A 14,085-nucleotide genomic window follows, 5' to 3' on the forward strand; every position below is an offset into this window, starting at 1 on the left:
TTTGTTCCACTATTTATAGATTGCGTCAACATTGCGAAAAGGAGAAGGCGGAGCGGTGGCCCCTCCCCTCCCCCCGCCGGCTCCAGGGAGAGAAAAGCCCCAGCACACTACCTAAGTATACAGCGCGCTAGTCGCCCGCCCGCCCCGGCCTCTTGATCGCCGCTTCCCCCTCCTCCAAGCCCGGCATGAGCGCTGCCAACCCCGTCACGTGCCCGCCCGGGAAAACGAGCTCCCCGGGGCTCTGCGCAGCCCGCCAGGCTCCGTGTCGGCGGCAGCTGTCTCGTTCAGCCATGCACCCAGCTCGTGGGTTCCAGCCACGGCCCTGGCGTCGCGCAGAGCGTGGGCACCCTCGCCCTAGCCACCCGGCAGGGACCCCTGGGTCCGCGGCTCGTGGGTGTGCTCGCTACTGTTCAGCGCTTCCGCCCTCTTCCTTCTCTCCCGCTTCGGGAGCGCCACCGCCCTGGTCGCGGAGTGAGAGCGCGTTCGGGCCTCGCCTGGGAGCTAGGAGCCGGACTTGTCCCTGGCGCGGCCGCTTTCCCAGGAGTTGGGATGCCCGTAGTCCCCCCCTCCCCCAGCCCCCGCACGATTGGGTGAGGGCGGGGGACTGGGGATGCGGGGGTGGCTTGCAGCAGCCGGGTGGCTGGCCCTCCGAGCGCGGGAAGCGCGGTGAGGGCGTTCCAAGACGCGCCGCGGAGACGCTCTCCCTCCTCCACAGGTGCAGCAAGGCGTTGCGCGAGTTCACTTACCGCTTCTCGGACCGCTAGGGACCAAAGAGTTTGCAGACCTGAGCCGCAGTGGCGGGAATTAAGTGTTTGAGGAGTTACTGGAAGTTAGATCTGACAAAAACATGAGAACTTTCCTTCAAAATCCGATGACGAAATGATAGGCCCCGCCATACCCCCGAAGTGAAACTGAGCTCCCTGCCGGCCTAAAGCCTCAGTTCCTGAGCTCGATGTAAACAAGGAGGGCGATAAGTAAGAGAGGAAGGCCTTATAACCAAACCAAGTGCAAGGAGCTATTATGAATGTTATTTACCTTCGCAGCTTCGGGTCTTTCCCCTTAAGTGATTTATTTAGATCGCAGTTGAACTTTCCAGAGTCGGAATGAAATAATTTAGCCCATCAGATCTCGGGTGGGGGTAAAGGCCAGCTGAGCTGGGCGAGTGCAGGAAGCGCGTCGGACCTTTCCGGGCAGCTGGACAGTGCGGTAAACAGTCTGGAAGGACTATGTTATTTTATACGGGGTTTGGAGAGACTGTTCCCTTGCTCTCACCCTCGTTTGAGCTCAAGTGCAGGCCGGGTAAGGGGGGCGGGACTCTGCACCGGCCCGCGCCCCCCAGCCGTGCTTCCTGGCCCGGCGCTGGGCTTGTGCAAACCTAAGAACGCTTTCTCAAGGGCCACACCCGGAAGCAATAAGTTTGCCTCTGTTTGAAAAACCTTTCCAGGTTTGGGCCTTTTTTTACTTTTTAAAGGGGGAAACCTTAGGCCTTTGAGCCCATCAGTTTAGCCACGTCTGCTTCACTCTCCAATAAAGAAGGAGGCGAGGGGAAGTAAAGCGAACGTGCCGCTCAATGGTAGTGGTTGCTGAGTTTCCAAAGCGAGGAGCTGAGTGGACCCGCAGCAAATTGGACGGCGCGTTCCTCCCTCACACCGGATGGTCCTCAAAGCCCGGTGCGGGAGCCGGTCTAATTCCTCGGCTCCCGCGCCTTCTCTCTCGGTTTCCTTCCAGTTAGTGAACGTCCCGGCGACCCCTCTTCCAACCTTTCTACTTTGCCTTCTCGTGTGTCTTTGAAGACACTGCCCGCCTAAGAAGGCAAATTCGTTTCCGCGCCAATTTTTTTCTTATTTCATTCCCCCCCCCCCAAATTTGTTGCATCAATAGCTACAAAGCACGTTTCTTTTCAAGAAGAAAACAAGCCAGGGCTTCCTGCAAGGAACAGGGGTGTCCAGGCCTCAGCCTTAGCCGTCCTCACCCCCCCCCCCGCCCCGCTTCCGGCCGAGCCGTGGTGTCCCCGCCACTTTGTCGGGACACACGCTTTTCACCCCCACTTTTTTCTTCCTTAGTCTTCCCAGCTGCGGAGAGGAGGGAGTGAAAACAAAACGAAAGCACCCGGGGCGCATCAGTCGCAGCAGCTTCCCTGAGCGCGGCCGTGGGAGGCAAAGGTCTGGGCTGTGGAGGCGAGGGTGGGCTCCCGAGCTGTGCCGAAACCTGGTCCGGGTAGTCCTCGGAGGGCGCCCAGGAACTGCCAGGTGCCCTGTCGTCCCTCCTCCCCCTGGGAAAAGCGAACGCGTATGATAATATACCAGCCCAGAAGGGAAAGTTTGGCCTGGGTCTTGAGTTGTAACTCGAGACTGATTGGGACCCTGCGGAGGGGACGCAGAGGCAAAGAAGTGTGGCGCGAGAGCTAGCGTTGGCCCCCAGCGGAGAGGCCCGGGTGAGCGAGAGCGTGGCGAGGGCGCGCCGAGGCCGCCGGGGACTAGAGGCCCTTGGGATTTTTGCTCCACTGAGGTTGGATAAGCACCCCACCTCCCATCAAAAACCAGAGTTCTAAGCGATACACAGACTTCAGGAAAGTCTGGTGACAACCTTCGCACTAGCCCTCCTCCCTTGCGGTCGTCACGGCAGGGACAAAGGCGGCCTGCGCAGATTTGGACGAGGCGTGGCCGGTGTGGACGGCCTTACTCAGGCCTCAGACTTTTTCAGTTAAGGGGAGGCATGAGAAAATTTTCAGGAGGTGAAGGTAACCCTCACAACCACCCCTCAGGGATGGCAGCCTGTCCCAGTCTGGTCAACTAAAATGAATCCTTGCTTCCCCCACCCTCCCCTGCAGTGAACCAGACTGGCCTGCGAGATGGTCGCTCTGTCACCAGTATATTTATGTAGCCAAACGCCCGAAAGGCCCTATTTTACCCTAATAAACAACTAACTTTATTCTGTTTAATGGCATCTTTGTGGTAGCAGTATCTGTGGTTTTGCGCAAGTTTTTAAAAAGTCATTTGATCCTAAATGAGTAGAATGTGAGAACATAGTTTTCTGTGGGAGTAGTTGGGTGCTTTCTCTCACCTAATGCACGGCGCACCCACAGCTGCTGCACCTCTAGCTTTAAAGAAGCGCGTTCGCACTGCGTCCTTTCACTCTTTAAATAGGGAGACTTGGAATTGTGTACTTGTTCGCATCGTTCAGATTCTGTATCGCTGGCTATTTCACCACCAGGATTAAAAAACGGCTGTAATTTTAAAAGATGCAAAATTGAGTTCGGTTAGGCGAACCCTGGGAAAGCAGTTTTTCCTGCTAATATTTTGCCGGTAACAAGCAGTAGTCAATCCCAGGGTAGCTTTGTTCGGTTTTATTCCTTCCCTCTTCACCACAACTGCAAATACCAGAAAGTTCTAATTGTAAAAAAGACGGCTTATTCCACCCAATTTCTGTACACCATGATGAGAGGAATGCTGCAGGTGAAGTAGACCGTTAGGCTATTTCATTTGGAAAGAGCCTTCTATTTATTTAAAAAGTACTCAGCAAAAGCTGTTCTGACGCAACAGACTGATAAAAATACCTACTTTCACTATGCTCACCCTTGGGTTTCATATGTGGCCACTGTTCCCATTTTCTTGCAAGTTTTTCCCCTTGTAACTTATTTTTGTGTGTGTGAAAAAGATGTTCCATCAGGTTATCTTGCTAAACTGGGCGTCTATAATTATGAAGTTGGTCTTTTCTCCTCCACCCACTTAAACAAAAAGTACACACACGGCTTTGAAAGCCCGTGGTTGTCTTTATTCCACACCCTACTTTTTTTTTTTTTTTTTTTAAATCTCCGCATTCGCAAATGATGTTTTGCCTGGGCTAAGGTCAGACTTCAGTGCCTAAATGTTATCTGCCCCGGCAGCCCGTTGTGCCTTCGAAAGCCCAACCTCGAGCACGCCACTGGAACCCGCACCAGAAACCTCGATATGGAGTCCGGTTTGGAAACAAATCTGTGCTTTTTGCGGTGAAATGGGAACTTGCCCGAGCGATGCATCTGGCTTTAGATTTTATGGGGAATATGATCTGGAAAGGGGAACGCCTGTTTCAGGCGCGGCAACATGCCCCGCGCGGATCCCCTGGGGCTCCCTCCTGCAAACAGCGAGCGGAGCCTCGACCCGCAGGGCCTCAGCCAACCTCCGGGAGCCCTGCTTTGGGTTAACACCACACCAGTATTCTCTCTTCTCGGTCTCGCCTGGGGTCGCTCTCGGCGGCGGACGGTGCTGTTAGATCAGAGGAGAAAGTTTGAGGCTGAAGATCAGATGTCCTTAAAGGGGCTGGGGAAAAGGAGAGGCTCTTCGCAGTTAGTGCCAAGAACTCGGATACCCCGCGCTCGACGCGAGGCGAAGAAAACTGTCCCGGGGGAGCACAAGTGTTCCCGAGACTTTGCCAAAGTTTGGAAAGTCCGGAGGTAGCGTGTCCCCCCCACTCCCGCCCAACACCGGGTTATTTCACAATCCCCTCTGGGATACATTAGGCGTGGACCCAGGCGGGGTGGGGGTGGGCTGAGGTGGGGAGGATGGACCTTCTCTGTTTCCCGCCCTCTCGTCTGTGAAAATCTCTTAAGGGGTTAAAATGGCGCGGCGGGGTGGGCGTGAGGAGTGGGGCCCGGGTTGGCCCCGACGGGCGGGAGAAGCGGGTGGGGGTTTGGGGTCCCGGCCAGGGTCGGGAAAGCAGGGACCAAGGGGAGGTGTGAGGCGCGAGTTTCTGCTGTTGGGGGCTGGTCCCAAAGACGAAGCCGGCGGGAATGGAGACGGGGCCCGCAGCAGGGGTGGGGGGCAAGGAGCGGTCAGTGCGCGTCCTGGCCCCCTGGACGGGGTTATGTTAGGAGAGCGCTCTGGCACCAAGCTCTGGCCCGCGGAGAAGATACTCCCCCTCGGGCTCTCTTCGCTAGCGGGGCTGGGCGGGCGCGGAGGGGCGGGCGGTGAGCCACGCCGAGCCCAGGGCGCCGCGGTCGGCAAGTTGCCTTCGGAGCGGGCTACCGCGCTTCTCCAGTCTACGTGGAAAAAAATCACCTAAAAGAGCACCCCCTCGGCGAGCAGCCCGGTGGCCCTGCTGAAGTAGAAAGAAAGGGACTAAGAATGAGGGAAACTCAGTTTAGAACTGCCCAGCGTTTCCGAGTTTGTCAAGCGACTGGGAATCTTGATAGCTCTCGAGTTGCTGCGCCCATTTCCCCTTCCAGAACAAAACTAAAGGAATGTATTTCCAAAGGAAGGGTGAAGTTCAGGCCCCACGTGAAACCCGAACAGCCCCCACCCGCCGACTTCGGGCTCGCTTCTCCGAGGGTGGCAGGGAACGTCCTTTCTGAGCAGCCCCGGGCGGTAAGCGCGGGGCTCGGGGCGCGCTTCGCGCTGGGCTCCGCTGCTGCCCGGGCGTTACAGCAGGAAACGTTTTGTCCCGTTTTTGGTCTCCCAGTCAGAACCTTGGCTGAATCTCGAAATAACTTTTTTGATAGTCCGGAAAAGAAACACGACAAATAGACTCACCACCAGGCTTGCGTCAGAGAACCATTTCCCCTGAACTGTAGTGAGATTGGTTTTTTCATTAGTTGCAGGAACTGAATTTTTGATGATTTACCTGTTTGCTGGAGCTCCTGGGTGTATTCTCCTCCCATCTTTTCCCTCTTCATCTGGTTATCAACACCTTTCTCAGTTTTTCTAAAGCCCCAGGTACTCGATTTCACCGTATCCATTGTAACATATGTAGCCGCTAGTCTAATTCCGTCTTTATCAATAGTCACTATAAGCCACAGAGTTTGCATAGCTCTCACAAAACGGGTCATGTTTTCGGTTCCTGTGATGCACAGAGATGGAAAAGTTTTGTTTTGCATGTTCTTCCCCCGCCCCCCCCCCCCCCCCAGTGTTCTCCTCCCAGTGACAAGTTCCCTCTCTTCCCAAGCAGTTCGGAATATCTTTATTTTTACAGGGACCTGTTAGGAGAAATTCAGTGTGTGCTGACTGACCTTCACTTTTTTTCCTTCCAGACAGGATTAACACTAAACGATGTAATCAGTTAAACAAAACACATTTTAATATCATTAACACAGATCTCTCCATTAACCCTGGCAATTATGTCACCTCAAAGAAGGAAGTAATAAAAAACGAAATTCTTGAGAATAACATGAAGTTATGGAAGCTACCTATCTGAGGTCCGGGTGCAGAAGAAGGAAATTTCCGTCTTTCTTAAAGAAGCTCTTACTGATAAAACAATTATTAATATGAAATAAAGTGCGTAAAGCTAGCCCTCTCAGGGTGCCTGTACATAGTAGGTACTCAATAAATAGTCTCCCTCTCTCCATTTTTTCTTCCCATCCTTGGAAATTTTGGCAGGAGATAAGACTTCCCAGTGGCTAAGGAAATTATGCTCAAACTTTGCTTCTGGTTCATGTAATCTTCACTCACTTAAAAAAAAAAAAAACTAACAAAATGTATCCAGCGAACTTTAATAGCTTATTAAAACTTAATGGAAAGAGCTAGACAAAATAAAAAGTATGGTGATTACATACATATAAATCCGAAACACATTAATTATTTCAAACTTTTCAGTGGCTGTAAGAGGCAACTATTGCCATTTGATTTCGTTTACCGATTTCTATAGTAAAAACGAAAATTGTGGGCTCCTGTTCACTTCCCGCGTTTCGGCTAGAGCAGTCTTAACCCACAAACCCATCTCTGTCGACCTCACGTTTTTCATAGCGCAAATTTTATCTGGACACTGTTCAGCTATCCACTTTTGAGATTTATGCTCATTTTTTTCTTTTAAAAAATAAAATGGGAAAATAGATAAGGAGGTTGTAGCACTCACGGGTGGAGAACACCCACCTGCCCGCTCCTCCTGCCCTGGTTGCAGACTCACTGGAGCAGAGAGACGCCTGGAGTGGCTTTGCAGATCCCGCCCGGTCACCTGGTCCGGGGGACTTTTCTTTGGGGCCCATTCTCCGGGTGTAAACAGTCACGTCGTAGTGAGTTTCCTGGCAACTTTGCACTGCTCTTAAAACAAGAGAATTCCCTCACGTTCGCCTCCGCTTACAGGCTTTCCTGCCTCAAATTGTTAAGAATTAAAAAAGTGTTCTGCGCAGCCTTTTGGCTTTCTCCTTCTAAACAACAAGGCCGGTCACGGCGTGTGACCTCGGCCGCCGCCGTAGGTCTCAGCCTTCTGTAGCCCGGCTGCCCAGCGGGGTGAGCAGGCGAGCAGTGGCACCTCCTTAGTAGGTGGCGCCCGCAGCCGGGAGCGTGGGCAGTGCGCGCGTCTCGAACGCGATACCCAGGGTCGCCTCGTCCGGCGTGAGGGAAACTGGGGGCACCGATATTGTCTCCTCAGACCAGCGCCCTTGGGAAATCTGTGGAGAGATCGAGGGGCGCCGTCGTGGCTCCGGGACTAGGACTTGACTCTTTTGAGATCTGTTTAGCTCGTTCTAGAAAAATACACCATACATGAACACAGACAAATCTCTCCCCTTCCTCTCCTCCAGTGGTCTGCGAGTCCCCGGTGCGAGTGTTAATCCTTCGGAGTCCCGCACTGGTTCCAGCTCGCGCAAAGCCCAAGGCGGGGCGCGGGGGTCACAGTAAGTTCAGAGTCAAGGAACCCTGTCAGAATTGAGAAAAACAAAATCCAAGTCGGGCCCGGGGCTGTTGTCTCGGGCTCAGCCCTGCGCCCCCTCAAAATCCTCAGAGCGCAGAAATTGGGGATTACTCTACTCTGCGCAACTGGACGCCACGCTTGAAGGGCCCGTGGAATCACTCGCTTGCCTTCCGTGGGGGACTGGCATCAGTGATCCCAGGCCATGTTATTATTTTTGCAAACTGAGACTTGGAGTGAGCCCCCATCCTCCAGCCCAGCCCCGCGGCCCGGGAATAACTCCAGGGCTCTCCCATCTGGATGTCCAGGGGCCATGGCGGGCCGCGGCCCCCAGGACCCGTCGTGTCCCGCCAGGCCTGTCACGGATGGGCGCACAGCAGCGGGGCGGAGGGGACGGCGTCGCACGCGGAGCCTGGGGCACTGAGAGCGGCGGCCGAGGGCAGCCCACGCGGGCTCCGGCTCAGCAGCGAAGTTGGAGGCGCTTCCAGGCTGGGCCTGGAGCGAGGGGCGCGCAGGGGGAACCGCTTCTCGAGCTTCGTGGCGCAGGCAAGTCTGGCGGGGAAGGGAGAAGCGGAGGGCGGGAATTCTCTGTTCTGGTCTTGGATTTTTGCGGGTCTCCGTAGGTCAGCAGAAAGCCTGGGTGCGGGTCGCAGGAGCCTGATAGCTCTGAGCAGCGAAGCTGAGCCTGTCTTGAGCGACCCGGCCGCGCTTCCAGCCAAGGCAGAGCAGTGGCCTCCGCCTCCTGGGTGCTGGATACAGTGGGCACAGGTTGTCCAGTTGGGGCCGGCCTAGCCCTTAGAGAGAGCCTCCGCAGAAGGCCGGATGGCAGGGAACTCCCAGGCACCAGCCTGGACGCGGAGAATTCACAAGGGTATTTCCAGGCCTCAGTAGCTTCTGGCCAGCGGTTAGCTCAGAATCAGGTTTCTTCTTCCACCAAAAAAGAATTACACACGTTTCCCCAATCTGTAATCAGTGAACTCAGGGCTGACTGCTTTCTTTGGATCCTATCGGTGTTTTAGACTGTAGAAGTAAATTTGGGACTGTCTTGTTTCCCTCATGTGAGCTGATCACATTGACAGAAGGCGGGTTACAGGGCTGGGAAGGATTTAACCCCTGTTCAGGTGTGTTCCTCCTTCTTGGGACTTGCATGTTCCCCAAACTCCTGGGCCTGCCAGGGGAGGTCCTGCACTGTGATCGGGAGCTGGGCTTCCCTGCGGAATAGTCTCTATTCTGGGTGAGAGGCCTGTCTGGCAGACTTGGGAGAGTCTGCGGGGAGGCATGTAAAGGACGAGGTCCCAGGACCTGAGTATATGTGGAGGGCTGAGGGTGGTTAGGATAGCTTTTTCCCCATGAAAAAGAGGGCTGGGGAGTCCTGCTATCTTGATTAAAAAGACTGGGTGGATATGCCCAGTCTAAAGGTGGATAGGACAAGGCCTGACCTCCCAGAGACCAAGCTAGGATTGGAAATCTGTATTTTCCTGGCCGAGTTTCTAGTATTTTAAGGTTCTTTCCCATTTGTTTTGTTTACTCTTTAGTCAAGTGTGTTTTTGAAAATTTTGCCAAAAGGAAGTCATTCAGTTAACAGATATTTATTGAGAGCCTATCGAGTGCCAGGCCCAGCAATGGCATAACACATGAGATAGTTCCTGTCCTTGCAGCGTTTGTAGTCCAATTTCTCTACAGAAACAAACAAACAAACAAACAAACAAACAAAGGCAATTAAAATATGCCTTGAAAAGGGATACATGGGCATATCCATTGTGACATGAGCATGGCTATTTAGGGCTATTTACAAGTTCAATACCTCTGGAACATAGAGGGGAGAGGATTGGGTGGGGGAGTATAAAGACAGCCTCAGGTGATTAGCTTGGACCCAAGAGGGGAATTTAAAGGGTGAGCAGTACATCACCGGGCCTTCCTAGTGGTAGAACAGGAAACGAAGCTGAGGGGGCTGTGGTGCTGCACAAGATTAGATGTCTCCTAGCTTTCCCTTCTCGTGTTAAGATTTGAAGGATTCACTTTTATTAAGGGAGCTAGTATTTTTGGGCCAGGACCCACTGAGGTATGTATAGATAAATAAACACGTCTATCCCTGTTCTACCTACATGGTTAATACTTCAAATCTTGACGAGAAAAAAACACACAAACAAACCTAAAAAACAATTTTAAAAGAACCCATCTAGCAGAAAATTTTGTGAAAATAGTGCAGTTAGAGAATTGTACTTTAAACTTTCGATAGTGAAGAAGACACCCCCTTGCCCTCATGGAGTTTACAATCCAATGGAAGATATAGATAACTAAATACAAAATGTTCAACATGCCTGGAATTTAAAGAGCAGCAGACAGGGCACACTTCAAATGCTCAGAACGCCAGGTTATGGGGGTGGGACATTTAGCTCAATGTAGCTCTGGGATGTTCCATGGGAAAATCTGAGAAACATTCATGAGAAGGAGAAAGCTTTGTGGGTTGATACAGCCCTAATCATCTCTGGAAATGTTTCAGCCTTCACAATGTTCGTCTCACGACTGCTATAAGCTAATAACTCTGCGCTAAAATACATGTCTTGCAACTAATTAGGTTTATTAAAAGTGTTATTTTGATACCACAATTGTTAATTATGAAAATACCTAGATGTGGTACTTTTTTTTTTTAAATTTAAATTTTTAATTGGAACTACTGAATCCCTTTGTAGCATTGTCAGTAGGGCAGGAGGGAACAACTCATTGAGTGTCTCCTATGTTTTTCATAGGCACTTCACATATATTGCCTTTTCTAAGCTTCCTAACAACTCCATGAAGTAGTTGTTTTTATTTCCATTTTATAGATTAAGAAACTGAGGCTCAATGAGTTTATGCAAGGTCATTGGCAATTAAGAGGCAGAGCTATCTGACTGAGTCTGTGTTCTCTTTACTCTTCCCAACCCAGAGTGTGATGATCCTAAAAAAGAAAAACATATTAAAGAGAATTCACATTTGAGGACTTTAAATTCCTGTGGAAAAAATCGGGTTTGGTGAATTTATAATCTCCCTATAAAATATAATTTAGGGTAGGAGATCACAATAAGCAGAACACCAGGAATGTTTTACACAATGTGACTTCTTATGTGATTACCTCCTCTTTACTATTCTTTGTTTGTTAGAAAATTTTCAGAATAAAGAGTGTTTATATGTTAGTTTTATTATACAGAGAAATGGGTATATAGTCTTACACTTAAATGAAAATATAAATGTTTGACTTTCTAATTTATAGGCTTTAGGTCACTTTCCCTGAGTTTTGACTGAAGATAGCTTGTTATTATATAGACCATCTGGGGTTTGTGATTGGGGGAGGGATTATGGTAATGATATAATTTTATAGATAATATTTGATAGGTAAAAGGAAAAGGTATTTTTTTTAAATCCTAGAATTACATTAATCAATCAATCAATTCAATAAATATTTGTTGAACACATACTACCTGTCAGGTAGTGTGTTGAGGATATAACATTGATCAAGGTAAACTGAGTCCTTGCTGTGGGGAGTATATCAGGAAGGAAGGAAAACAATGCTTGCTCAGGTCCTACTATATGCCAAACTCAGTTACTCCTTCAGACAAGCCTGCTGTCTGTCCCTGTATATACAGTACATGCACAAAAAAAGAAAGCTCAGAAAATTTAAATAACTTGTTCAAGATCACTCAACCAGTAAATGGCAGAGCTCCAGTTCAAACCCAGCAATAATGGCTATGTTTTTTCAGTATGCCACACTGTGTCTGTGATTATGTACGTACTAAAAATTGTGGGTACTTGTATAGCGATTACCCTGTTTACCTCATGGAGCACTCTGAAAACCCAAAAGCAGTGTAAAAAAATTTTTTTAAAAAGCTATTCCTGATAGTTTAGCTTATTTACTCTTACAGGAGAAAAAGCATATGAGTTCTAATGACAGGTTTATTATAATAATCTATTGATAAGAAAAAAACTTCTGGTTCAGTAGGATCAGAATTTGATGAATTAGTGTTGTCCTTGTTTTATTAATTAATGCCAAACATTTATTGGACACATTAAAACTGAACCTATAGACACAGAAATTGGGGCAAGTTCCTGGTCCAAAAGTGGGCAAAAGAGATATGTAAACAGGGAAATTATGCAAATGTGCAATAACATACTCAAGGTCTCTTGAGAACTAACAACGTTCTGAGCCTCCCTCACTCAGGCTAGAAACTGCCTCCTAACAGAATTTGTCAAGCTAGAAGACACTTCTGTCGCTTGTTCAAAACACAAAATTCCACTTCACTCTTGCAGAGTCAGATTTTCTGGAGGTGGAGCCTGACTCTCTCTTTTGAATAAGTTCTCCAATAGTTCTTATGAAGCCTTGCCCAGAATTTTGGGGAAAGAGCCCCTGACTGGGGACAGTGCTGTGGTTCTCCTCTCAGCACAGGTTAAGAATGCACTTCGGGGATTCAGTGTGCTAAGGGGAAGAAAGATCGACAGGAAAGCTTCAAAGCAGAGAGAGAGGATATAAATTCTAACATATGGGTGGGGGAGCATCTTGTCTAAAAGTTTTATTCATGAGTTCATTTAAAACTATTAGTGGATACCGCTCAACTCCAAGTATCTAGTTAATTAAATAAGAGTTGATCAGAGAGTTCCATTCTTTTTTTTTTTCTTTTTTTTTTGGTAAAGGAAGATAGTTTATTATAGGCAGGAGAAGAGGTTGCAGTTCCCGAGCAGGAGGGGGTCCCGAATAGGGGTGCCCCCCCTTTTTTAAGCCAAGGAATCTTTTATTCAAATGAAACTTGAATGAAAAGCTGACATATAAGTGGGTGCCCTGAAAACCACTGTGAAGCCATGCAGTCATCAGCCTGTGAGGGACTTGAGGCGGGGACTAGGCTTGCCTTTTTATATTCCAGGCCTGGCACCAGGTAGGCACATAAAAGAGGCACAGTATTTGATGACTGCTATGGACTGAATGTTTGTCTCCCCTTCCCCCAAATTCATATGTTAAAATCTAACCCCCAGTGTGATGGTATTTTGGAGGGTAGGTTCTTTGGGAGGTGTCATGCAGGGTCTCAGCTCCCGCTCCCCGCACTAGAACGCAGGATATGCTGAGGCCAAAAAGGAACAACAATGGAGCCATGGATAGGGGAGTCATACCGCTATATTCTCAATGGTGGCTGGTCGCACACAAAAGCTAACATCTGCCAGTACCCCAACGAGGGGTTTTCCTGCACCCCAGTCTCGCTGGCTGCCAAGTGAGACACAGGAAGTAGGATCCACACGATCCGCAATCTGCCATCCGTGCTTGCTAACCCCATCTGCTAGCCGCAATCTGCCATCTACTTCTCTGCCAACCAACCCACTAACGAACCAACCCCCTAGCATAGCCACGGCAGTTATATTAGTGGCTAATGGCTAACTGGTTGTAGCTGATGGCCATCTAATAACCGAGCTAGCACCTCTCCACAGGAGGCGGAGAGCCTGGAAACTGCTCTATGGGATTCTGTCCCCACTGGAGGTGATAGATTATGAGGGTGGAGCCCTCATGAATGAGATTAGTGCCCTTATAAAAGAGATTCCAGAGAGCTACCTTGCCCCTTCTGCCATGTGAGGATATAGTGAAAAGACTTCCTTCTATGAACCAGGAAGCCTGCCCTCATCAGACACCAAATTTGCTGGCACAAGGATTTTGGCTTTCCCAGCCTTCAGAACCATGGGAAATAAATTTCTGTTGTTTATAAGTTTCCCAGTCTATGGTTTTCTGTTATAAGCAGCCTGTGGGGACAGAGCCAGGAAAGCAGTTTCCAGGCTCTCGACCTCACGTGGAAAGGTGCTGGCTCGGGTAGTAGATGGCCATCAGCTGTGACTTGTTGGCCATCAGCTGTAACCAGTTAGCCATTAGCCACTAATATAACTGCCATGGCTATGCTAAGGGGTTGGTTGTTTGGTTGGTTGGCAGAGAAGCGGACAGCAGCAGATTGCGGCTAGCACGTGGGGTTAGCAAGTGCGGATGGCAGATTGCGGATCCTGTGGATGCTACCGCCTGTGTCTCGCTCGGCTGCCAATGAGACTGGGGTACAGGAAGACCCCTCGTTGGGGTACTGGCAGATGTTTGTTTTTGTGTCTCGACCAGCTGCCATCGAGAATATAGTGGTATGACTCCCCTATACATGGCTCTGTTGTTCCTTTTTGGCCTAGCCATGTCCTGCGTTCTTGTACGGGGAGTGGGAGCTGAGACCCTGCATTACACAGCCCAAACAGACTAAGGCAATGATTGAATGAATAAATGAATGAAATGCCATCATTTCTTCTTCAAAATGTAGTTGAGGAACAAAATCCCTGCTGATATTTTTATCAGTAATGACCAAGGTAAATAATCCATTTAGGGGCTCATTTTCATCCCCAAATTCTCTGGGCCACTCGTGGTCTTACTTGCCTTATTTGAACATGAGCTTATGAAGCATTGGCTTTTATATTCCCATTTCCTCTAGGGCTATTTCCACATGA

At 49.8% G+C, this 14,085-nt stretch overlaps 1 protein-coding gene across 9 annotated transcripts in view; it reads right to left on the reverse strand.

Moving 5' to 3' along the window:
- Nucleotides 1-7,436, reverse strand: part of LOC109456057 (uncharacterized) — a 90,171-nt gene extending 82,735 nt beyond the window's left edge. For 5 of the 9 annotated variants that reach the window (XR_016019243.1, XR_016019246.1, XR_016019245.1 and 2 more), the window contains exons 1-3: nucleotides 6,843-7,387; nucleotides 5,599-5,814; nucleotides 1,036-4,244 (exon numbers count right to left, since the gene is read on the reverse strand). Coding sequence is in view for 2 of the 9 variants with exons in the window: in XM_088793016.1 (XP_088649142.1) it covers nucleotides 4,180-4,298; nucleotides 5,599-5,814; nucleotides 6,877-6,955 (414 nt within the window). In the remaining 7 variants the exon portion in view is untranslated. Of the gene's footprint in view, nucleotides 1-746; nucleotides 963-1,035; nucleotides 5,077-5,598; nucleotides 5,815-6,842 lie in introns of those variants that run through there. The other 4 variants (XR_016019247.1, XM_088793017.1, XM_088793016.1 and 1 more) reach the window with 4 other exon arrangements.
- Between the last annotated feature and the right edge of the window lie 6,649 nt (nucleotides 7,437-14,085).

This window comes from Rhinolophus sinicus, chromosome 16 (assembly GCF_057876585.1).
Source record: "Rhinolophus sinicus isolate RSI-liver-muscle chromosome 16, RSI-T2T, whole genome shotgun sequence".
Taxonomy (NCBI): Eukaryota; Metazoa; Chordata; class Mammalia; order Chiroptera; family Rhinolophidae; genus Rhinolophus; species Rhinolophus sinicus.